General features: G+C 50.6%; 1 protein-coding gene across 2 annotated transcripts in view; it reads right to left on the reverse strand.

Moving 5' to 3' along the window:
- Positions 1–2837: 2837 nt before the first annotated feature.
- Positions 2838–25890, reverse strand: part of SLCO2A1 (solute carrier organic anion transporter family member 2A1) — an 88611-nt gene continuing 65558 nt past the window's right edge. For both annotated transcript variants that reach the window (XM_081300778.1, XM_081300779.1), the window contains exons 5-15: positions 21845–22072; positions 21077–21175; positions 18957–19093; positions 17299–17377; positions 16759–16923; positions 15944–16133; positions 14141–14306; positions 11781–11944; positions 8350–8414; positions 5746–5869; positions 2838–5016 (exon numbers count right to left, since the gene is read on the reverse strand). In XM_081300778.1, coding sequence (XP_081156904.1) covers positions 4896–5016; positions 5746–5869; positions 8350–8414; positions 11781–11944; positions 14141–14306; positions 15944–16133; positions 16759–16923; positions 17299–17377; positions 18957–19093; positions 21077–21175; positions 21845–22072 — 1538 coding nt within the window. In that variant the 3' untranslated portion in view covers positions 2838–4895. The remainder of the gene's footprint in view (positions 5017–5745; positions 5870–8349; positions 8415–11780; positions 11945–14140; positions 14307–15943; positions 16134–16758; positions 16924–17298; positions 17378–18956; positions 19094–21076; positions 21176–21844; positions 22073–25890) is intronic.

The following is a 25890-nucleotide window of genomic DNA, read 5'->3' on the forward strand; positions in this document are numbered from 1 at the left end:
CTTGGAAACCTTTGTCCTGGAATGTCACCCAGACCTGCCATGGACTTTGTGTGAGCAAGAGATATAAACTTGTGTTGTGTCACGGGACTGAGATTGGTGAGGTCTGTTATAGATGCATAGCCAAACCTCCCCTGGCTGATTCACTGATGAAAGGGGCCTGTTAAAATGAATGGATGGCTTGGCAAACTGTACAGACCCATGCACATTTCTTACCGTGATCCAGATGTAGCATGTGCCTAGGGAGGCAGGGACTTCAGCAAGGTGGTGAACTCTGTCGTGTGGCCACACTGCAGGGCTGGGACTGGGGGCAGGGAGTGGCTGAACGGGCAGGGTGTGTCGTGGGAGAAAGGCTTTCTCTCATTTATGATTTGCCAAGGGCTTGCCCAGGGCCTGTTTACATATTTAATCTCTGATGAAAGGTTATAATGAATCTGGAACTATTGGCAAGAGATGGACATTTCTCCTAGGTATTTAGTTCCTGTGGTTGTGAAAGAGGAATTTGTCTCCTGAATTTGCAGGGTGTCTTTCTCTCTCTCTCTCTCTCTCTCTCTCTCTCTCTCTCTCTCTCTCTCTCTCTCCTGCATATACACAAATGCGCAGAGCTACTGCCAACCTCTCTGGGAATCTGTAATACAATATTTTAATATCAATCTGATTCTAGCTGGATTCAGGCCCCTGCTTAATTGTCTCTCCACCTTTGAGAGTGGTTGAAGAAAATCACAATATGGCTTTGTTTCGTAAGCAAGAATCTGCTAACCAGTCACCAGATGGGGGTGTTCCCTTGAAGGTCTGCCTGCCTGCAGAGTTCCCAGAGCCTTCTCTTTTCATAACCTTTTCCTCTTTGTCCCCTTTCTCCATGACTCTCCCTTAACTCCTTGTGCAGCAGGGCTGAATGGGCCCTATTTAATGAATAGTCATAATGTTCTTGTGCTGCACGAATAGGAAGTGGGTGGATTCCCCACCTCCGTTTCCTATCGAACAGTGCCCTAGAGACTCCTCCAGCTCCCTCCCATGGGTCAGTGACCTTCAAGGGAAAAAGAGGCACTTATTTAAGTGCACCCCTCAACTTCAGAATGACTCAGTAGGGGAGAAGAGGTTGCAACACGCAGAGAGAGCTGGAGAGCTTGGTTTGAGTCCGGCACTGGCAAGCTATTATTTGTGTGAAGTGGGTCACAGTGGTTATGTCCTTGATTATAGATTCCTCATATTTAAATGGGGCCTTAAGACCAGACAGGCTGGCCTCCATCATGAATGAGGCTATGGTGAGGATCCTCCAGAGAGGGCTTTGGACCAAAGGATAATTGATGAAGATATGACATTTGGTTCTCACTGTATTTTTTCTTCTCTTATTTCAGGAAGTGTCAAAGAAGGACAGATGGAGGAGGAGGAGGAGGAGGAGGAGGAGGAGGAGGAGGAGGAGGAGGAGAAGAAGAAGAAGAAGAAGAGGAGGAGGAGGAGGAGGAGGAGGGGGAGGAGGAGGGGGAGGAGAAGAAGAAGAAGAGGAGGAGGAGGAGGAGGAGGAGGAGGAGGGGGAGGAGGAGGGGGAGGAGGAGGGGGAGGAGTGGGGGGAGGAGGAAGATGCCCCTGTAGACCCTTCCTTTCATCCCTCTTTTGTTCATCCCACATGGGGCTGGACTATATAGGGAGCAGACAGATGGAGTGGAGCAGGGGAGTGGGCTTCCTAGGACTGGGCAGGGGAGGGAGAAGTGGGGAGAGGGTCTAGCTGTGGGTATGCCCAGGGAGTGACCCTAGCCCTGGGTTAGCCTCTGCAGGGTTTCCAGGCTCAGTGGAGAAGCAGGGCCATGAGGAGGCCTCAGACTGGGAAGGGACCAAAGACCTACCGTGGCCTTCTTAAATGCCTAGGACCTTGGGATGGCTCTGGGAGCTAGTCCCAAACATAGTTGATATTGAACTTCCAGCCAGTCAGCAGGATGGGGGTTTGACATCCGGCTCAACTGATTTAAAGAGATAATTAGGGCTGGGGTTGTGGCTCAGAGGTAGAGCGCACGCCTAGCAGGCATGAGGCACTGGGTTCGATCCTCAGCACCACATAAAGTAAAATAAAGACATCGTGTCCACCTATAACTAAAAAATAAATACTATTAAAAAAAAAAAAGAGATAATTATAACAAGCTTGTGGACAGAGAGTCCCTCTCTCAGGACTTATAGGAGCCTGATCTAAATGTGAGCTTGTTTTTAGGCCTGCTTGTTCCTGGTTGCAGCCATCCAGGAGATGGGACCCCCTGGTGTCCCTTCACCCTGTCATCCTTCACACATATTTAAATTTACCAAAGGCTGATCCGACTATACGTTTTTCAGTGGACAAGACTCAGATGCACTGATGATCCCAGACACAGGGTTTGAGGACCACCCACATTGGCCTTGTGAGAGAGACCAGTGAAAGTACCATTCATGGGTCCCCCAGAGAACCACCTAAATAGTCTCTCAGGCCATCTGGAGGGCGTTCAGGACCCACATTTTAACAACACCCTCTATAAGCATCTTACACCCAAGGAATTTTTGGTTAAGTTTTGGTCTAGAAGTAAAATGAAAGTGATACCATTATATTTTCTGCTAGCATTTGAGAGGAAAGATTTGCTGGGCAGTAGTAAGTGGTCAATTGTGATTATAATATTAATTCTGTCCTGCATCACAGATATAGCTGTTCATGTTCTACCCCACTTCTGGGTGTAAACTCAAGGACAGATTAGGCCTCTCCAGGGCCTGGTACCATAGACCTTTAACAGTTTTCTGCAGAACTTCACTGGTACCTGCTCAGGACTGGTACCTGACAGGTTGAGAACAGCAGTACCTTCAATGCCACTGGCCATGGGTTCAGAGGGCCTAGGCACGGATACTTCCTCTGTCTAGAAGGTGCAGGTTCTGTCTCTTCTTGGATAGATGTATGTGAAACAGCACAAATTCATGACCAAGTTACATCACTAGTAAAATTATAATATATTCATAGCAATATAATAGAATAAAGGATTAGGAGGGCAACCGATCTTCTAGAACCTGAAGGTTGACATTCATTGTTCATGAGCTCAGGTGAAGGCAGCACCTTGGGAATTTGGTTAAATTGTAGCGAGAAAGACCAGGGTTAGTTGGAGGAAACCGTTTTCCCAAGCAGAATCATTGCAAATGCTGAGACTGGCCCTTGAGGTTGCCTGGAGCCTCCTTTACTGAGTGAGATCTGTGGAAATAAGGCTGGTGGCTTTGGAAAGAGGGCTGTCTGTCATAGTGGCTCCTAGAAGACTGGAGTCTCACAGCAGTTGGGCCACTGACACAAACTGCTGACATGAGACCTTTCCAAAGGTGGCTTCCACTATGCTGCTGGATGGGGGGTCTTCCAAGAGGAGCAGCACCAAAGGTCATGCATGGTAATGACCAATGCCCAGCTACTCCGGGGGACCCAGTGAGCCAGGTCTCCATCACACAAAGGACAAGGGGCAGAGTCAGTCTGGAGGGGCCGTGGATGGCACCAATGGTCATGTCAGTATCCTTCTTACTGATCTTGGGTACTTGCTGTTCTTGACAAGCATGTGTGTCCCCTACATGCATTGTCCACACTGCCCATGAAGCACACACTCTGGGAGGAGGCCCTGGTGTACATGGAGGGAGGTGAGGTAAGATCTGAGGGAAGCTCCCTGGAGAACCATATACTGGCACTGCCCAGCACAACGTGGGTCTCCAATAAATAGAGTAATCGATGAAGGCCTCCTCTGTTGGCCTCTACCTCTGACCTCCATCACGTAGCAGCAGCGTCTCCCAGCCCAGGCCCACCGAGGGCACTCGCTCCTCTGGAGTTGGTGAGAAGAGGCTGAGAGGATGTGGAGGATTATAAGCAGGTCTGAAACAAGGGAAGTCAACCTTGCCTGCTTCGGTTTTGTGCCTGCAGCTTGCCATTCAGGTGGGGTGACCGTTAACATCCACCCTGCTCTATTACTTGGCCGTGCTGGCATCTCAGAGTGTCTCTCTCCACTCCTTGGCCACGGACTGAAGTCCAGATGGGGAAGTCCATGTGAAATCCCTTCTTCTCCTCCCAGGCAAGTGTAGGGAGGGCCTTCCTGTTACTCTGAGATGAGGGGAATCTCGTCCCCACTCTGAGATCGAGACCGTGACATTTCAGGCCTTCAGCGTGTGTGACTTTCTTTGCTTGAAATGTAACCCCAGAAAGACAGAGATAAACACATGCAGGTTCAGGGACACAAAGGGTTCAATGTGAGCAGCATTGGGAGGACCCATCCTCAAGGTGTCTTCTGCCTGCTCTGGTGCCAGAGTACGGGCACTGGAGAGGGATTGTGCTTCCCAACATGGCAGCCTCCAAAATGACCTCTGTGGCAGGAAGTGAGGATAAAGGGAGCCAGCCCCTTCTGGTTCTATACTATGCTAAATCCAGATGTGGAGGAGGTTATAGCTTCCCCCTCCCCTAGCCTAACTTGGGTTATTAATAACTCAGCCACTCTCTCCTTCCTTCCATTCTGCTTCTCTGTGGGGTGTGGGCAGTCAGAGGAGCGTCACACGGCTTAGGCACACCCCACCCCCCCAGGGCTGGTGAGGGGCAGGGACTGCCTAAGTGGGCATCCTTGTTGGAGGACCCATTGCTAAGGAGAACCTGGGCATGTGGGGGCTCCTTCCAGGGAACCGGGGGAGAATGGATCCTCCATCTCTGTGCCTACCTGGTGGTCCTACCCAGCCCAGGTATATATGCCAGCTCTTAGAAGCCATGGGAGAGGCTTTGGGAGGAGGAGACAGGGAAGGCAAATAGTGGCTGGTGTTTTCTTTCTTATTTAAAAAACAAAAAGGAAAAGATATGTTAACATTAGTAAAGGCAGGCAGGGGTGGAGGAGGAGGCAGGGTCCACTCTGGAAGAGGGTGGTGGTCCGGGCCGAAGGTCAGACAAGGCCCGCAGCCTTCTCCTGCACATTGTACTCCCTGTTCTTCTTTACCCTCCAGCTGATGAAGAAGAGCAGCAGCGTGCCCAGAGCCTTGTAGCCCACCTGCAGGCCCAAGTAGCTGTGGGACAGGAGGAGACAGGAGCAGTGAGGGAGGGGGCCGTCCAGAAAAGGAGCATCATTCTCACAGTGGCTCAGGGAATGTGTCAGTACCACCCAGGGCCGTGGGGATGGGTGGGGGGGGGGGCAGCACTTTCCTTATTCTTTAGATCTGCAAGGACAAACACCTCCCAGGAGGTAGGAAGGGAGTAGACATGGGACTCCAGTGATCCTCAGTCCACTGGAGCCCCCAGAGGGTGACACTGCCATGCCAGCCAATCCCAGGAAGTCCTGTCTCCCAACAGTCAAAAGGAGAGGGCATCTTCTCGCTGCCTGTTGCTCTGTTCTTCTCCAGCCTTCTCTGCCCCTCTCACAGAGTTTCCAGGTGAGGTAGCTGGCCACACTGTAGCTGGGCTGAGCTCCTTGGAACCCACCACCCGGATCTCTGCTAGGAGTTTCTCTCCCTTTCCATAGCCACAGTCTCTCCCTTTAACCAACTTCTTTCTATGGCTACCTGCCCCTCTCTACCCCTCAAGGGCCTGTGGGGTCAGCATACTAGGGGACTATGGTTTCCACAGCTCCCTACAGGCCCTGAAATGCCTGTCACAGTGACCCTGCTCCCTTTCCATGGCAGGACCTACAGAGATGGCCCTTCGGAAGCCTGACAAGCCCCCACCACAGTCGCCAGACCAATGACCATTCTTTGCTCTTTGCCTAGCCTTCTGGATGCACATGCAGGCAGGACCCTCACCTGTCCCGGAGAGCATCGTTGTCATAGTAGGCACAGGCCCCTCGCCTCCCTGAGCACTGGTAGTTCCACCGGATGCAGGAGTAGTCAATGGTGAGGCCATAGAGGGCTGGAGACGGCAGCCAGGCTGGCAGCAGCGGGGAGGAGAGTTCAGAGAGCCCAGGTCAGGTGGAGCCACAAGCAGAGGTGCCAGCAGGGTGGGGCGCTAAGCCCACTTCAAGGTTCACACAGGTGAACAGCTCTGCCTGCCCCACCCATGGGGACCACAGTGGCTTTGAAAAGCAGAATAACTATCAGCGAAGCCTGAATTTCTCTTTCACCAGAAGGCTTAGGAGATAAAAGGAACCCAGGCCATCCTCTCTGGGCAGAATGAATCACAGGGTCACCTTGATGCCAGCTCAGACATACAACGTAGTTCTCATGCCCGAGGTTGGCCCTAGGTAAGGACGTGGACTCCCCAGGTCCTCACATAGTCTCATGAAATAAGGGAAGGTAAGCTTGGTCTGTTCACTGTTCCAGGACCAAAGGGGCTCAGGACTGGACTCTTGAATCCCTATTTACCAAGGTTCAAATCCCATGTTCTTTCTCCATGACTTTACATTGTCCTATTGGGTCAGACAGGATCCCTGGAAGACCTGCCACACCACGTCCACAGCAGCTGCATGGCAGCACCTTGTGCAGCAGACACTGTGTCTTACTGCTGTGCCTTTTGGTGTTGAGAATTTTGGATGCCCACCCCCATCCCACCCCCACTCTGTACCATTAGGTCAAATGCAATCAGCCACTGGCCTGGGAGGAGAAAGAAAGAAGTGATATGTACTTGTGACCCCACCCATGAGTGGGAAACTTCCAGAAGTGATCTCTCTAATTAGAACCTGCTCACTACCCAGTCTCCAAGGGAACAGGGAGAGAGAATCTGCCCCAAAAGATTGACCTCCAGCGATCCTTTCCTCAATAGAAATAAAATCCCGAAAAATGTTCAGACAAACCCCAGTGGGTAATTATAAACCTACTGCAGTTTACAAATAGGGAGTCTTTTGGTCTGTCCCAGAGTGGAACTATATTCTCCAGCGATGATTGGAATCTCTCCTGGTCTGGGTTTGCTAACCATGGCTCTGTATCGAGTTTTCTGAGCTCAGATGGAAAAACTAAAGCAGCAAAGGCTTTGAGCAGTGGGAGAGAGTGGTCATTTTTCTTTTCTTGCTTGGTGGTACCGGAGATTGAATCCAGAGGGGCTCAGCCATTGAGCCATGTCCCCAGTCCTTTTTATTTATTTATTTTTTATATTTTGAGATACCTCACTAAGTTGCCCAGGCTGGCCTCACGCTTTGCAATCTTCCTGCCTCAGCCTCTGTAATCACTGGGAATATAGGCATGGATCACTGTACCCAGCAAGAGTAGCTATTTTAAAGGTCACTGAAAGAATCAGGGCAGGGCTCATAGGAGCCTGTCCCAGCAGCTGGTTGGATGGAAGGAATCAAGGTCTCCCTCCCAGCAGAGACCATAGAGCCTTGGCCAGGAGGACAGGGCACCCTGCGTCTTGCATATTTATAATACAGGTCACAGGGCCCGGAGGGACTCCACAAGGACAAGAGGAACCAGTGGCATGAGGCATGAGGCCAAGAAATCCCACTAAAAAAGCTGGTTCATTTCTCATCAGTGTCTCCAGCTAGACTGGATTCCTGCAAAGGCTCCTGCTCAGCCCACCCCAAAAAGGACATGGCCAATACCCAGTGGCAGCCACTGCAGGGTAAGGTCTGGACCTGGCCCCCGGGGCTAACATGCAGAGGGGACTGCACAGTGTTACACCTTGATAGCAATGAAGTCCCCCTCTTTGGAATCTCCACATTCCCCCCTGCAGTTTCCACCCACCGGGTCCTTAATAGATACATCCTCAGTTGAAGGGACACTCAGTCCCTTTCCTTCTATTTACCTGTATCTCCAGGGTCCCACTTGTGTGCCTTGTGTTAATCTAGTGCATGGATGTGTCAAAAAGGGGCAGCCCAGTGTGAGCAGCAGTCCAGGAAAGAATCTCACTCGAGGAGTGTTGGGTGCCACCGCTCCCTGTGGGCAGCTTGCCCTCCCCGTAGGGCACTGTTGATCACTTGTACACAGCTGGGTTCCTCCAGGGGGCTCTGGGGCTGTTGGACAGGCGGGTTCACAGGCAAAAGACCCCGCACAGAAGAAACATTGGCTGAATAGAGGTAGGAGGAGTGACTTTTTAAAATGGGAAGAAAGCCAGGGCTGGGTTCAGCTGCTGTTTGATGAAGGGCAGGAATGTAAGGTTTTTGTTCCTACGACAAATTCTTGGAGAAAGGTTTAAAAATACCTGCTGTTAACTCTCCAGGGGGTATTCTCAGCTGTGTCCACTTTTCCTTTTTCTTATATAATTTGGTTTGGAATTCATGCCATGGATGGAATCTTTCCTAACCTCAAGCAATCAGGGGAACGTCCATGTGGGGTTTAGCCATCTGCTGTTAATTATGCACAGTTTCTGTGTGCACTGGAGATGAGATGGGCTACCCCTAATCCTTCCCCACTCCCCATAACCCCTGAAAGCCCACAGCCCAGGTCCACTACTCAGAAAGGGGGCTCTAAGATACTCACCCAGCAAGCGCATCAGCAAGAACTGCACCCCGATGGCAAATGACTTTTCTTCCTGGTTCACCACACTGAAAAGGCAGACAGGAGATTAGTAGTGCAAAGATTCGGGGCCGCACCATGCCCTGGTCAGAGGGGCAATTATCCTTGGAGTGGGTCCAAAGCTGCCCTCATGTGGCCCGAGAAGCCATCTGGCCAACTGGATTCACCTGGGCTGAATGTCCTGCTGTTATACTGGTGGTTCTCAGAGCATATTCCTTGTTAGAAATGCAGGTTCTTTGGCTCCAGGGCTAGTGTATGGATGTGCCCAGAAGAGACAGACTTTGGGGAGGGGGAGAGAGATCTGTGCTTTCACAAATCCTCTAAGAGATTCCAATGCAAGCTCACATCTGAGAATCGCTGGTCTAAGTGATTTTCAGGGATGCCCGCTTTAAGAGAATGGGAGCAGGAGAGACTAGGAGGGAAGAATTGGTGGCGGAGGATTTTATGGCAGCAGGTCTGAACAACTCCCAGAGAGTGTCTGATACCAGGAAAAGACAGCCCTGGTATAATTAGGGCCCCTGGGCTGTTGGCTACTGTGCACAACTGAAAGAATTCTTTACCCCAGGTCAGCTTTGTGGGCGTGTGACCTGCAGTGCAGCACAGGAGTGCTCCACCCTCAGAGAGGCCCATGCTTGTTCTAATGGTCGGCTGTGGCTGTCCTTAAATTACATTTTCACTTGCACTAGGTCCTGCAAATTAGATAGCTAGTCCTGTTCCCACCTGACTCCTTCCAGAGGGGAAGTGAGTGTGGCTGAAGGAGGTTCAGAAAGAGGGTGGGTGGCCCTGCCATCCCAGCGGGGAGGGGGATGGAGCAGAGAGGAGCAGGAACTGGCCTCAGAGGCACCTGTTGACTGCCTGGGTTCTCTATGCGGTCAGCGCACACTCCTGGAGGGTGCTTGTTGGGAGAAAAGCATGGAGGGCTGAGGACATAGTGAGGAAGGGAATCTGCAAGCAATCCCACTTCCCTCTACAGTTTGTTTTGATCCCACTACCAAAGTTCTCCTAGCAAAAGGAAAGAGATCTCATTCCAGACCCCTGGAGGGATGGCCCAGGGAGAGGATACTTATCGGGTTGAAGGCAGGAGAAAGAGGCACCATCTGGGATCCCCTCAATGGAAAATACCTCAAACCCTGATCTAATTTATGCTCCCTTTAGCCTATTGAACCCTAAATGGCCCAGTCCATAAGAGAGGCACCCTCTTGATCTTTGTCCCTATCCTGGCCAGACTCTCCCAGATTCTTAACTTATGAGACTTGGGAACCCCAGTTTGACTTTTGATTGAGATCCTAGTGCCCACCCGCCTTACTCCTGCCCCATTTGGCCCTGAATCAGTGCCGGCTTTCTGACCACTCTCTCCTTCCACATTTGCCCCCAAGCCTCTTTGCACATGCCTGGCTGGGGGCTAGGACTAAGAGAAATAATGCTCGGGTACCTGTGGTCACCTTGAGTCTCACCTTCCTGACAGTAAGTAGCGTCCATTCTGTCTTCCTTCCCCGGGGGGTGGGGATTTATCTTTAAACCATCATGGGATCCTCAGATCTCCTGTCTAGTTTTACCCTAGACCCTGACCAGGCTTGAAAAGGAGAGATTTTTCTAGAAAAGCCCATCTTGGGGTTGAAATAACGCTCTGTTCTCCATGACTTCCCCATCCTGGAGGTGTGGGGAAGAAGTCCTCAGGGTGATGATTTGATGGGGATTGTCCTCTCTCCCTTGAACTTGTGAGATTTCCTTACCCTGTCTCTCTCCTCCTCATGGCCTCATCTAGATTTATCCCAGGGTCAGAGGATCTACTAGGGTCCATCTGACCCAGAGTGCAAGAAGGGACTCATACTGAAGTGCTTTAGTTGAAAGCATCAGTGCTTGGAGCACAGGATGGGGAGCAGTAGAGAAGAGGGTAAGAATGACTTTGGTTGAGGCAACAAGCCATGGGCTCTGAGCATCCCTGCGTGTCCTCGGTGAGTTTTGCTGAGCATGCGTGGTCCTGGCTGCTCTGATGCTGGGCCATTCTCAGGACTGTGATTGCACTGAGTAAACTTGGGGCATGAGTGAGACTCTAGACCAAATAAGAAGCTGGCTCACTGCTCACCATGTCAGCGCTGGCTCTCCCAAGCTTTGCATTCCTCAGCTGTGGTAGAAACCCACTGCAGGGAAAGCATCCACCTGAGCCTCTCCATGTTACCCCCGCCCCCTCAGGATGTGGGGGGTCAAGGATAACTGGCAGAACACCAGGGTCATACTGCTTTCTGTATTGTATGGAAGTCCTTTGTCTCTGATCCAGGAGATTCCTATCTTCTGTCAGCATCTTCAAAATAGCAACCGTGCTAGGAGCTTGTTGGCTGCAAGCTAACTCAATTGGCTAAGTTGTAAACAGGGTAAAAATCTCAGATCTTGACAAGTAGCTGCTTTGCTCTGTCCTTATCTCCTAGTCTTCTGGGGGGAAAGAGGTCCCGGGTACCTAGTTGTTTATAGTCATTATTGCAATTTGCTTCATAGTGATTATTGACCAATGTATAGAAAACCCGATGTTTACAAAGCAACTGACCATAGAATTCTGACACTGACACTTTGAGGTCAATGTCATTATCCCCATTTCATAAATGAGGAAGATGAGATTCAGTGAGATTAGACAATAGCCAAGGGCACTCAGCTGGTATGTGGCAACATAGGGACTTTGACCCTGGCACTGAGAGAGTCCAAATCCTGTGTTCCTTCCTCTTGACCTTGATTCAAGGTGGGTGAGTAAGGACAGGAGGGAGGGTACCCTGTGAAGCGGGCAGGGGGTGGGGAACAGGCGTTCACTGTATAAATCTCAGAGGCACCTGAAGGCCTTTTTGATGGACACCTCTTCTCCCCCTCCCACCTTGGCCAGCCTTTCCCTTCTGACCTGAGGTCAAGGTCCTAGCTCCAAGCATGCTGGGATTTTCTCAACAGCCCTCACTCTGTCTCTGGAACTTTCCTTAGTTCCTGCTTCGATTTTGTGCCTCCCAGCTGAATCATTTTCCTTTCTCTCAGTGCTTTTAGGATTTTAAAATAAGTGAACCTACAGTCATTTCCACCACAGGAAGCCAGGCAGCCTGGCTCCCCCTTGGGACTCAACCATTCACCAGCTCTGCCACCCCGGGGCCAGTGATTGATGGAGGCACTAAGAGGGCCTGCCTCAGATGGGTGCCATGGGACTGAACCCGGCCATGCAACAGAGAGCCCAGCAGAGAACCTTCCATCACTGCCACGAGTATTGTTCCCCCCTATCACAGGAATACCTTGCACATCATCATTCAAAGGTCTCTGTGGGGCATCAAAGGAAGGAGAGATGAGAAGTAGGTGACAGGGTGTAAAGGAAAGGGAGATGTGGGAAGTCAGAAACCTAGCTCTGGGCCCCAGAAAGCACCACTCACCGCAGAACCATCATGTAGAGGGGGTTGTGGGAGATGCAGGCTATCAGGGCCACAAAGGATATGAGGAAGATGGTCGGGAGCAGGAAGTGGGCGCAGGGGATCGGGCACGACCCCGTCTTTGCTGAAGCAGATCCCCCCGTCACGCAGCTGCAGTTCAAATAGATCTTGAAGGGCAAGAGTGGACACAGGGGGGAAGAGTTACCGCCACGATCTCATCTCCGCGCACTTCAAACATCCACACCAGCTCTTGCCAGAGAGTCCCTCTGGTTTGAACCCCTCTACCCTTCAGGGAAGAGGCTGAACTGGATTTGGAAGCTGAAGAGGAGACCAAGTAGGTTCCAAGGTGCCCCAGGGAAGTCCACTTCTCTCGATGTCTGGGCCACAGGAACCATCTTCAGCAAAACCAGCATCTGAGTGTGGGCTGGCCTCCCACAGTTACACCCACACTCAGATGCCCAAGATCCACCACCAGGCAAGGCTCACACAGCTTGGAGCCAGAGGCCTGGGAGGGCTCTCCTTGGGACAGGGCCACCCAAGGCCCAGCTGTGCTGATTGTACAGCTACTGCTTTTGCTGTTTGTGTGTTTGCTTCAGGGGAAGGTATCAACAGCAGGGAAGTAGGAACACACAGAATCGCCTGAGCTCTGCATCTCTTAGGGCTTTGCAGGAGCTTCCTGCCTGCTAGGAATTCTCTCTGCCTATCAAGGGACTCTAGAAGAGGTCCTCGTCCCAAGTCTGCAAGTCTATAGGGCTCAATCGTGTTACACAACTCAATTTTGGTGGCCACGACTTGTCTGATGGTCTTCACCTTCCTTCCTGCAGTGGCTGATGGCCCAACCCCTGACCTTGTGTTACAGCAGTGAAGGGGCCACTATTGGAACGAACGGACTGGTATGCTTTCCCCGCCACACAATGGAAATGATGTACCCTCTTTACCTTGGGCTTCTAGGAAGCTCAGAAATATGTTATATATCATGTTGTAATATTTTTTAAAACGTATGAACTTTTTCCTTTATACTTCCCAATATTTTCCTTTAGTATATTTTTAAAATATAGGGTTTCCCCCCCTTTTAATTTGCTATTTTTCCCCTTGATACTATGCTAATGGATTTTTTTAATCTTTTTTTTTAAAGAGAGAGTGAAAGAGGAGAGGAGAGAGAGAGAGAGAGAGAGAATTTTTTTTAATATTTATTATTTTTTAGTTTTCAGTGGACACAACATCTTTGTTTGTATGTGGCGCTGAGGATCGAACCTGGGCCGCACGCATGCCAGGCGAGCGCGCTACCGCTTGAGCCACATCCCCAGCCCTTTTTTTTTTTATCTTGATGGTACTTATGCTGTTATTGGAAACTTTTCAAGATTATTTCTGGAAGTAGATGAGTCAGAGGTAAATAAATAAAGATAAGGAAACCACAAAAGCCACTGCAGACTCCTCCAAGTTGAAGGCAAGTGAGGGAGCATCTTGTCCAAACCCCTCGTCCTCCCTATGTCTAAGAACCATTTTCCTTTGCCTATCGAGACAGCTGGGAAATAGCCTAATTCTGTCCCCCCAGAGGATGGTAAGCGGGGGCCTGCCAGACCCATGCCCTCCACAGAGGCTAAAGGGAGCAGGCTCACTCCTTTCCTTAGGAATCCTTTTGTAACAGTGGAGACTTCCATTGCTCTTAAGAGAAAGAACATCTAAGTGCTAAGCCTGACCTGTCCAACTCTGGCCCAGATGGGCATGACACTCCTCCATCGGCACTCCCCTGCCCTTTCTCTGCTCCTACTGCCCAGCCTGTCCAGTGCATTCACACCTCGGGCCATTTTGCACCTGCTGTTCCCCCTACCTGCAATGCTCCCATGATTTCCAGGTTTTCATAGGTTCTCTTTTGCTGCCTACTCAGTTTTAACCAATGCCACCTTCTTAGGGAAGTCCCCAGGCACCCTCTGACCCATAAGTCTCTCCTCGGCATGAGTTATTGTCTAAAACTCTCTTGTGCCTTTATGGAACAGATGCGAAGTCCAGGAGGGCAGGGACCTTGTCTTCAGTACCTGTGGCTGTGCCCAGAGTCCACTATTTGTTGAATAATGACACAAATGACTTAAGTTGGTTTGCTGTTAGCTGATCCTGAAAGGCCCGGAGCTACAGTGCTGAGTGACCTTGTTGGACCTGGGTCCATCTTTAGCTGACTTTGGGCTGTCGGCATCTGGCCATGACCTCTAGGACAGGGGAGGAGGAGAGAGGGTTGACAGGGCCCAGAGGAGGCCAGGAGGCTGACAATGAGTCCCAGAGCCCAGGATGGGTCTGCAAGGGAACACGTTGAGCTCCAAGATCCTGTGGGGGCTGTGCCTGTCCCTGGGGACCCCAGCTGTCCTTACCACTTGCTTGGAGCCTACAGAGCTCATGTTGATGCCGCTGCAGCCGGCATGGCAAGGAGAGATGTACTCAATCCCATTGTCTCCGCAGACAGGATGGAAGATGGAATCCGGGCACGAGCAGTCCCTGCGGCAGGCCAGAGGCTGCGGAGGTATAGAACTTGATGTGCTGCCAGCAAAACAGGAAACGAGGAATCAAACAAAGAAAGACCAAAGGAAAGAAAAAAAAAAAAAAGAACAACGCTACGCTCCAGCCCAATGTGAGTTCCTGGCCTGCTTAGTGTGCCTGTGCGTCTCTGTTTGTCTTGGGTCAGTGCCACCCTGGGATCTAAATTATACCTATGGGAGCCAAAAGTGAATCTGCCACTGTTGGAGGGGTCACGACATCTCTATTTCTTCTGACATTTGGAGCCCAAACCCACAATTACACAGTTGGAGAGGTCTGGTCAGCAAACCCCCTACAGTAGGAGTCAAAATAACCAAGGAAGCTAAGATTCGGAGGAGAGAAACAGCAGCTGTAAGAGGAACATCGCAGGTGGCTTTTGCTCTCCTCCTCTTCCAGCTGTATTAGGGCTGACGGCAGTGACTGGGACCCTTGGAGGCACCTGGGGCTCTTGTCGGCTGCCCGTTCTCTGGGTCAACCTGGGCATTGCTCAGGTCATTGCACCCGCTGAACTCCATTCAGGGGGCTCTCACAGTCTGATCTTATGTTCCCATCCTGACTCGGATCTGATATTCATGATCTTCTTTGGGGAGGGTTGAAAAACCACAGTCCAGAGCTTCACTAAAGTAATAATACTAATGATAGTTACAGTTTATGAGGCATCTTTCAAGTGCCGGGCGCAGTGCCCGGGTGCTTTTCATGTACTCATGACAGTCAATCTACCATTAACGGCTCACCTTTGATGACGGATGAAGAAACTGAAGCTGAGATAAGTAACTTCCCCCAACTAGGAAAGGGCACCGTGAGTGGCTTTCAGGCCAGTCCTATGTCAAAGCCATGTGCTAACCTCCCAGTGAAAATCCCCAAGGGGCTCAAAGGTTTCTGGGCTTCTCTCCACCCACCATCAGCCTGCAGAAAAGCAGTGCATTGCCCACCCAGAGCCACCCTCCCATCCCTTACGGGGCTCTCCTTCCCCTACCAAAGACAGGAGGTAATTTCAAAGGGAAAGTGGAAACACTGCAGCTGAAAGGTTTAGCATCTTCAAATCTTGCAAAATCCAAAAGAAAAAGCCAAGTGGCATAGGACAAAACAGACACTCTCCTTGCCTAGCATCCTGCCTCTCCTGGGGCTCTAAAGCCCTTCCTGAACATGAAGCCAGACTCCAAACTATGACCCATATTGCTTTACAAAAACTGACAGACATGCCTCTCCTGCCCTCCTCCTCACCTGTCCTGATTTTTCAAGTGTGCCATCTCTTTTATCGTTCTTCTCCAGATCTTTTCAAATCTCCTCTTATCTTTCTTCAGCTGTTCAATGAGACTCTGTAATTCTGATGCTACAGATAGCTTATTTCCTGGTTCCTGGGGCTCAGGTTGGTCCTGAAACCAAACTAATTAGTTTTGGGTGCTTCTTAAAAAGCAGAACCCTAACCCTGACTGCTGGTGGCCCACTAGGACCCTTTGATCATGTCTCATAGTGGAACGTGTATTTAAGGCCTGATTTTCTAAGTTCCCGTGTGAGAGATCAAATCAAAAGTGAACAGGAGAGAGGACAGGAGAGGGTGCAGAAAAGAAGCCCTACGACAGTCGGATTCAGGCCCTGGCTTTAGCAAAATATATCTCTGCACACTTTATTCCCCTTACCTAGGGGGGTAGACCTCGGCCACAGTGGGGGTGGAGCATCCCATGAAGAAGAGAGGGGCACAGAGGATCATGGAGATGGTGATGATGGTGGCAGCCACACGGGGGATGGTTTGCAGAGAGAAAGCAAAACGCTTCATGAGGATTCCTCCAAACAGCATCCCTAAGGCGGCCGCGGGGAGGTTTACGGCACCTGCAGGGGAGAGACAGAGCTGGTCTGTGTGCTGGGCCTGGGAACTCTGAACTGAACCCCCAGGAAGGGAACATGGCTTTAGGATGAAACACTGGACATGTTAAATTATAATAGTAATTGCTGACATTAATTAAGCACTTATTGTTTGCCAGGCATATCTAGAGAGTTATCTTCACTAAAGCATAATCCTGCCTGTGCCAAAAATAAAGTGCAACCTTTGCAACCCAAGAGATGGCATTTATTAAGCACCTTTCACTACCTGAGAAGGAAAAAAAACCAGGAGTTGTCGTATCTGCCTCCACTGCCAAGTCCATCTTCTCTCTCTCTCTCTCTCTCTCTTTCTCTCTCTCTCTCTCTCTCTCTGCTGTCCCTGATGATGTCAGCTGGCAGGCTGTCAGACTTCCAGCCCCTGAACAGGGAGGAAGGCAGCCCCCAGCCTCCACCCACTCCTGAATGGAATAATGAGAGTCCCAGAAACCTGCCAAGAACATTCTAGATTGCCAACCAGGAAAAATGTCCTTAAAATGCTTTCTCCTGGGCAAGTCCTCCTGTCTCCTGTCTGTGTCCGGTCTGGTCTCTCCCTCAGCCAGAGCGGCCCCAGGCCCACAGCCCCCTCTGGACTAACCAATGAGAAAGTTGGCATAGGCCGCGGAAGCGCCATACTGCTTCTCCAGGAACTTGTTGAGGAACGTGGAAAGTCCGGCGATGACAGAGGAGAAGGTGCACTGGGCCAGAACCACGAGCATGAAGAGCGGGTTCATCAGGAGCCTCATGAAGATGCGGGGGAACCCTGCAAGCAGACTGCTATCAGGGCCCAGGCGACCTCGAGACCAGCCACCATCCCGCTCTGAGGAACTAAGAGTGCAGGACCAGTCTAGGCCACACAGCCACGGCAGCTCCTACAGAACATGCTCGAGGGCTAAAACCAGGCTGTGTCTAAAAGAAATCTGGGATTAACACGGAAAACTGTCTCCTCCCACGACCGCCACCTCCACATGCAGGGAGGAGGGACAGGACGCGGGGGTCAGACTTCACAGTGCAGTACAAACTGCCTCTGCCTACAGACCACCTGCTTTTAATGTCCCTTACAACACACCTGACCACCTCCCCCACAACTACCCAGAGCCAGCCCACCCAGGGCGGGGGGGGGGGGGTTGTCAGTTACGTTTAATGAAATCCATGAGGGAGCCTCTAGACTTGGCTTCTTCCAACTTCCTCGCCTCATCGACTGTGGCAGGAGACCTCTGGAGGCAGCAAAAGGGGTGAGCATTAATGGCCCTTCACAGAGCCTGTGACTCCCTGGACTCAGTGGCTCAAGGCTGGTGTCTGTCTGAGAAAGTATCCAGAGCATGTGCCCCGGAAGCAAACACCACCTGCGCTGCAGAGAGCCTGGGGCCTTGACCGCAGTGCCTCTGCGCCAAGGTCTCTCCTGATACCTATGGCCACATTATTTCATGTCTAACTTTCCCCATGACCGATGCCAAAGGTGTCCTCCTGGATCCCGGCTCTTGTCTATATGTCATGGCTACACTTCTCCCCTGTGCTCAGATTTCAGGGGCTTCCAGCTTCTAGGACACAGGGATCTAGAATGTCCCCTGTTTTCAGATCTCCGTCTCGGTCTCCTTTCTGGGGTCCCTGCTTCCTCTTGGGCCCACAGGGCAGTCCTGCTCCAGGCTCTGGCTCTGTCCCTGCACTTTGCCTGCACCTTCTGGGAACCCAAGTCCGTGAACTTGCCTCTACTGAATGTAGCAGCCCCTCCCAAGGCCCCAGTTCCAAACTACTGCACAGATGCCAGGTCCCTGAGTGCTGTCATTATTAGGGTCCTGCAGGGGATTGCGTCACCAGTGACAGATGCTCCCATTCACTGCAATGTCTGGCTCCTCATCATTTCCTTCCCAGGTAGGTAGTCTAATTATCTTGAGTATTTTAATGAAGAGGAAGCTTTGGTACAAAGCAACTTGCCCAAGATCAACTGGCCAGTTTATAAGCAGCAGAGTTCTGCTCAAACCCAGATCTGTCTGACCCCCAAGCCACCAGGACATGCTGCCAACCTCAGGAATTCTTCCCCAGTCCAAGCCAAGGTCCTCCTCCCCTGCCCCTCTTCCCACAGCTGAGCCCAGATCTCACACGCCTCATTGCCAAACATGGAGCTCCATATCTGGCTCAAAATCTGGGCACAAACACAGTCTTCTTCTTCTCCAACCAGATCTCTGCCAAGTCCTTCTCAGGACCCCTCAAGGAACATCTAGCTTTGCCCTTGTCCCAGCGCCCTGACCACCACCACCTGATTCTCAGTGCATTCTCCATCTCTCACCTGTGCTTCTTCACATCTCCAGATTTCATTCCATCCTGCCTCCCCAGCCTCAGTCTAGCTGCCACATTGCCACTCAAGTGGTCACCCAGTCACTGAAGTGCCCAGACAAGTTCAGAACAAGTTTTGGGCCCTCAGCCTCACATCCTCCCCCCAGTCTTCTCTTTCCTGTCCTCTATTCTCACTCTCCCTGGATTTCTATCCCCAACACATATGACCAGCAGATGCATAGATGGTCACCAGTTTATGTGAACTCAGTGTTTTCCAGACCTTGGAACTCTCATGATTTTTGAGATGCCAACATGGTAAAGGAACATGAATGACAAGGCTAGACATCCACCAGTCCCTTCACCTCTCAAAGCCCCTAAGATGCTCTACATCATTGAACTTGTTCCCATTTCACCCAGAATTTGCTTAGCCCGCTTCTGTTTCTCATCTCTTTTTTCTTTTTCCACACCTGCATCTCTTTCTTAAACTCCTATTGGGTGGAGCTGTGGCCTCCAACAACTTACCTCTTTTCCTCTGGACATTGTTCGAGGAAAGAAAAAGAAGGGGAAAGAGGTGAGAACCAAGAAGCCTGAAGAAATGAGCAGGCCCAGCCACCAGGCTCCAATCCATCGAGGGTCACCTGGGCTCAAGTTAACTGCAGCTGAAGAGAAACCAAAGAATACAGGTGTTTGTTAAATAAATGCATAAGCTCACCTTACTGGAAAAAGAAACTCTATTCAGAGTTTTTTTTTGTCTTTGTTTTTCCTTTTTATTATTTTTAACTTTTTTTTTTTTCTCACAGGACAAGCCTGGAGACAGAGGTAGAACCTGGGTCTGGAGATTTCTTTTCCAGGTCATTCTGCTCTTGCCAAAGAACTGAGGACACTGCACATGAAGCTGAACAGCAGAAAAGCCCCAGGCTGAAGGGAGCAGCCCCTTCCCCTCACTGGATTTTATTCCCAGTTGTTTTATTCCCAGCTGATCTGGGGGTGTCTTTCACTGAGCAAGTCTATGAAGTAGGAGTTACATCCATTCACCTCTAACCTATCAGAAAACTGGAGTTTGAGAGGTCAAGTCCCTCGTCCAAGGTTAAAGTCAGTGAGTATCGTTTCATGGGTCAATTTTAAACCTAAGTCTTCCTGGTGACTAAGGTGTACAGACCTTAACCATGAGCCATCTTAATCTTAAACACTGAACTCTACCACACCCCAGCTTTACTACTCCCTATATAAAGGAGGCCCCATAATGCTTAGGAGCTAGAGGAAGCAGACATTAACAGCGTGGCCTGCCTGGCCCCCAAGGGAGAAGCTCCTCCACATCTAGAAGTCTGCCATTGTGTTTCTGAAGCAGAAGGTGGCAGAATGGCTCACAGCCACACGATGACAGGCATCCCTGGGCACTGATCTGGGTATGCAGGGAGCTCAGTTGCTGGTTTCTTTGGACAGTCAAATATCAGTCAACTCAGGAAAGGCCAGCAAAGGGCACAGATGGCTCCATCCAGTGGCATAAAACTCCCCTTGGTTCGCCACTTCCTCTTGATGTACAGGCAGATGACACTGTGGTCTGACAGCCCCCAGGGATAGTCATCTAGGCTCTGGCACATGGGTGTGTTTAGCACCTGCCCAGTTCTTTCTGAGATGGACAGGCCTTGCCCTGGGTGAATGGGCACTGATGTTGCGGGGTGTGTTCTTCCTGAGGGTCTGACTCGGTCCTACCTCCCAGTACCTTTGGCGAGTGGGAACTTCCCATGCCACCCCCCACCTTGCACTCCCTACTCTTTCCACCCTCTTGGCTGTGATGGGGGGTTTTATCCACCTGGGAAGGCCTTCCTTCTCATGACTACTGTGCAAATGTCCCACCCACCCCCATGGCTCCATGCAGACATCATCTCCCTAGAAAGCCCTCCCCAGTTGTCTCATGCAGGAGCTCTCTTGCCTTTGAACTTGGAAAGCACTTTGCCCATCTCTCTGCCACCCTTCCCTGTCTTGCAGAAGGCTCATTGGGGTAGAGCATGTCCACAAAGGCAAGAATCCTTGGCTGGACGCATGCTGAGGCCGGCTTTCTGAGTCCTGGTGTTCATATCTTTGGACTTTACTTTCTCATTTAAGGTATCCGTGATTTAGTCTATACCATTTTTTTTTTTTTTGAAAAATGCAAGCTCACATCTGCTGATCTCTTAATATCTATCAGATTCACTCTAATCTTTAGAAGATCTCTCCTACTATTATTGGCCCAATTTTACAGATGAATAAACTGAAGCACAGCAAGGTGGAGTTACTTGCCCAAGATCACTCAGCTAGGAACAGGTGGAAACAGGATGAGACACAAAACTAGTGCCCACCGGTAAAACACGACGTCACATTCCTCTGGATGTGTGTCATTATCATAAGGAATGTCTTGGGCCATGTTTCTTTTTTCCTTCAGCAGAGTTCTTATCAAATATTTTGCTTTTAAGCAATAAAGCAACTTCTGAAAATCAAATAACCTGAGAAGTCTTTTTCATGCCACCACCAAGATGGGCAGGCGAGGTGATAACAGGTGGGGTCTTGCCTTGGGGTTCAAGGTTTCCTACTGCAGAAACCTTACATGAGTGCGTGCTCCATGGAACAGGTGATGAGGATGGGTATCTTCTGCACATGCTTACCTGTGTCAACCCTGCCGTAATCCACAAAGATCTGCAGCATGACCGAGCCCAGCAGGTACCCAAAAGCCGGTCCAAATACAGCGATGGCAAACAAGATGGCTGGAAATTGAAGCAAAGGAAAAGAGTTTGAGGGGGGCTCGGAGGGTTTGGCAGCCCCAGGCTTCCAAGCCCAGGGGGATCCCTGAGATGTCACCATCTGTCCTCTGGACCTAACAAGCCCACACTATCTCCCACTGACGAGGCCAGACCACTCGAGATGCCAAGACACACAGAACCAAATGGGTTTCTCCTCCAGCCAACTGCCAGAGACCTGCTGTCCGGAAAAAAAAAATGACCTTAGTATTCTCAAAATGCCAATCTGGGTGTATTGATGGGGGCACTCCCTGGAGGTGACAGTGCTGGCAGGAGCTTGAGGGGTCTAGGGCCTGTGGGTGTGGTCTGTCTGGTCTGGGTTATGGGTCTCCAGAAGCTCGCTGTGGCTTGCTCCAAGGGAAGGATCTGGGCATGCAGAGGGTCACTTGCTATCTGTTTTCTATGTGCTTGTTTGAGGTCAAGCTGCCTCTAAGTGGATAGCTCAGAGGACACATGTTCCTGGACTATGCCTGGAGGACTGGACAGTGATAAAGCTGCTGTTGATTCAGGATCAATAGTCGGCACTCATTTGCTGTGTTCTGGCCAAATTCAGACCTCATTTCAGTCCCAGGACCTTGGCAAGTGCTCCAGCCAGGCCTGACTCTCCCCACAGCCCTCTTCAAGCCCAGGACTCACAGATATACAGGGGTGAGTTGTTGGGTTCTGCAAAGTCATCCACATAGGAGATCCCAAAAGGCTGAATGGGCACCGTCCCAATGCCGGCCAGCAGCTGGGCCATCACCATCAGGCTCCACATGCTGCTGGTCTCCTTCCGAGTGTCCTGCATGGTGCTTTGGCACTTAGTAGGGGGCAGGTCCTGCCAGTGCTTCTGACAGAGATCAGCTTGGAAGCGGCTGCTGTTCCCTGTAAGGAGAAGCTCTGGTCACCACAACTGGATCCACCCGCTGACCTCTAATCCTCGCCTTTCTCCCATGACGTTGGGGAAGAACCAAACCAGGGCCAGAGGCTGTGCTGGCAGAGAGAACGTGGCTCCCAAGGATCACTCCTTCTGTTTAGCTGGCAGAAGGGACTCTAGAGACAAAGGTGAGAGAAAGGCAGAATGTGGGGCCCATTCCAGGAGGAAGAGGGAGCTGCCTCTCATGGTATCATGCTTCCTCCCGGGGTGGTGATGGACAGCTGAGCATGGTCAGTGCCCAAAGGGTCACCCCCTGGAAAAGGGGAACCCAGGATCAAAGCTCTAGCTTGTTGGCCTGCAGCACCCTGGGGGCTCTGGGTCCCCAGCATTCTCTTCAGCAGGACAGAGGTCATTCTGTCCCACAGAAGACAGGGTCCCCTCCAGCCTGGATTGTGTCCCTCCTGGGTCATGACCTCTAGAACTTTCACTCCTTAATGAGCCCAGCATCAGGTTATACTGGAGGACCTACTGCCAAAGACATTAAGTGACCTTGCCATACCTAGGCGGAACCCCCAAACCACAGACCTTTGTAAGCTAAAGGGACTCTTGAGACCTTCTAATGCAAAGTCTTGTATCATAGATGGGGAAGTTCAGGCTGCAACCAAAGGAGCTAGGCTGCACCTCGGGGTCCTTGTGGGAGGGCCTCCGTGTGGCCTGTGAGTACTGTAGTTCCTGTGACTGTGGATCTGCCCAAGCTGGGCAGTGCTTCTATGCCTCTGTTCTTTTTTGGGGGGTGTAGGGAGTACCAGGGTTGAACTCAGGGGCACTCAACCACTGAGCCCCATCACCAGCCCTATTTTGTATTTTATTTAGAGACAGGGTCTCACTGAGTTGCTTAGCACCTTGCTGAGTTGCTAAGGCTGCTTTTGAACTTGAGATCCTCCTGCCTCAGCCTCCCGAGCCCCTGGGATTACAGGAGTGTGCAATTGAGCCCAGCTTATGCCTCTGTTCTTAATTGGGCCTACACTAAGCAATAAATATTGTATCCCCAAGTTCTTGAGAGTTTTGAGGGGCTCCTTTCTACAAGACCCCTTTAATTCCTGCCCTCTTCTGGCCAAGGGAAATCACTGACATCATGGATCTGAATAACACTAATGGGATTCAGCTTCATCTCCATTTGCAGCACTCCCAGAGTGGGTGTGGCCCAGAGCTGGGAGGGCTTCAAAGTCCCATGGAGAAGAAAAGTGAGGGCCACGGACTAGATCTGCTTCCATATTGGATTCTCCTCAGCTCAGGGCTGTCCCGGATATTGTGACTGGGACTGTGGGGGTCTTCCCTCCTTCTCCTCTCCCACATATGCCTCATCCAGCGTGGCCCCACCACTGCCTGTCTCTACCCTGGTGTATGAGATGAGACTTGCTTGAAAATTGCTGGCCCAGGGGGCTCCCCTAGAGCATCAAGGGCAGTCCCAGGAAAAGCAAAGCTGAGCAGGCCTTCTGTTTTGATCAAGATCATCACACACACACACACACACACACACACACACACACACGGGGCTGGGGATGTGGCTCAAGCGGTAGCGCGCTCGCCTGGCATGCGTGCGGCCCGGGTTCGATCCTCAGCACCACATACCAACAAAGATGTTGTGTCCGCCGAGAACTAAAAAATAAATATTAAAATTCTCTCTCTCTCTCTCTCTCTCTCAAAAAAAAAAAAAGATCATCTCACACACACACACACAGAGACACTTTAAATTTAAAAAGGTTTTCATAAATGAACATGCTCCAAATTTAAAATGGCTCCCTCATTTCTTGGGTCATTTTCATTGCCCTTCTTCCTGATGTTGGCCCTAGGCCTGCACAGGTGTGGGCTGACTTTCTGCACCCATCTTCCCCACTTATCACCTCCTCTTCCCTGGGGGGTGGTGAGCCTTTCTCCCCTGGTACAGACTTTACTGTAGAGACTCAAGTTCCAGCACCAGGATTTTTAAATCTCCCTGGACAGGCTGAGCCAGACACTGTCCTCAGTCTGTGATATACATTGTCTCCTGCTCACAGATGTTCTTGACCTACCTCAGGTGGCTGGTTTGGGGGGCAGAGCTGGGATTTGATTCTGCAGGTATCTGACTCAAAGTTCACACTGAAACCAAGTCTGAAAGGTAGCTTTGAAGACAGAGCACACATTTTTCAGGGATGGGAGCAAAAGGCTTCATCCCTGATCACATTCAAACATAAGAAGTCTTTGACCTCTGAAAGTACCTGGAACCTTATACCTACTTCCTCTCAGGCAGAGGTGTCCTAGAAGGGGGTTGGCTGTTGGCAGGAAGAAATTTGGCAATAAGATACAATAAATACACAGCATAGGGAGTTAAGAAATTGATTATACATAGGTAGCTAGGTAATCTTCAGCAAATTTCTAAACCTCTCTGAGCCTTAGTTTCCCTTGGAGTAGAGACCATAAGGTAGCTCTATAAGGGGATTGCACAAGGGACCATTAAGACTTAGAAGGCTATGGTTCCAGAAAGAGGCCTGGGCATATGAAGTTGAAATTGCTGGTCAGTAAGCAGGCCTGGTATCTGTATCTGCACCCCTGAAGGAAGGCTGGGGTGGCTCAGCAATGCTGCTAGGTTCCCATCCTCAGGACAGTCACTTTAGTCTAGAAGCACATGATTATAAAGTGCTTCTGCTGAGACAGAGCTCCAGGGGCTGTCTGATCCACCCCCACCCCACTCAGGAATCCTTCCACCAACACTGACTGGTATCCAACACCCAGATCTGGGAATGGTGCTGGCAGGTCCCCAGGGGGAAGTCCTGGTGATTGTGGGCAAGCAAGGCCAACAGATGTTGGAAGGACTGTACTGGGAGCCTGGGATGTGGGTTCTGGTCTTAAATCTGTGAGTTCATAGGCCAGCAATTTGGACTTTGAAAGGCCTTAGAAGGTTCTAGGGAGAGGCCAAGCACAGCAGAAGGTGGGAGGCTTCTGTTGAGCCAGGTGGGCAGAGGAGGCTCACTCTCACTGGCTGTCCTCGGTGCAGTAGTCTCACAGGCACCCTGGGCTGCTGGCCCAAGGTGAGGGGTTATTCCTTATCACAGGCTGCGCTAGTCCTTACAATGAATGGCAAGTACCATGGCTTCTGTGTCCTTTTCAACACCAGATGTGCATACGCAGGACTGAGGACCGAGCAGGCTGTCTGCCCTGGGAAGGGCTCAGATATTTAACACAAACCCACCTGACCCAGCGTAGCCAAATGGCCCAACACAGCTGCATGGTCACTCAAATCAGCTGGCATGAACACTCCTCTGCTCACTTCCCTGCACCAGCTTTGACCAAATCAATGAATTCTAAAGAGCCAGAATTTACTTTGGGTCTATAAATAAATGGGCTGCTGCCAAGATTTTAAATGAGTATTTATTTCCAAATATTCAAAAAACTTTTCAGGTAAATTTTATATGAGGAAATGAGCAAAATCAGAGTTCCCTAAAACCTCAGGCTGTTGTCAATTGAAAATGTGTTTGGCTGAGCCACCCTTGGTGTGACAATAGCTCTCTGTGGCGTGTTGCCTCAGAGGCTAATGGGATGTCAGGACCAGATCTAAATTATATTCAAGAATAGTTTAAGGTCAAATAATGTTATGGGTTAATATGAGGTGTCCCTCAAATCTCCTGTGTTATTGTAGGAGATGAAGTGGTTAATTTGTGAGAGCTGTAATCTAACCAGTGAATCCTAATTTGAATGGACTGGGTGGTTGATAACTATAGGCAGGTGGAGCATGGCTGGAAGCAGCAAGTCACTGGGGGTGTGCCTTTGGAGATTATATCTAGTTCCT

The sequence above is a fragment of the Spermophilus citellus genome, assembly GCF_964194105.1.
Source record: "Spermophilus citellus genome assembly, chromosome: 7".
Classification (NCBI taxonomy): Eukaryota; Metazoa; Chordata; class Mammalia; order Rodentia; family Sciuridae; genus Spermophilus; species Spermophilus citellus.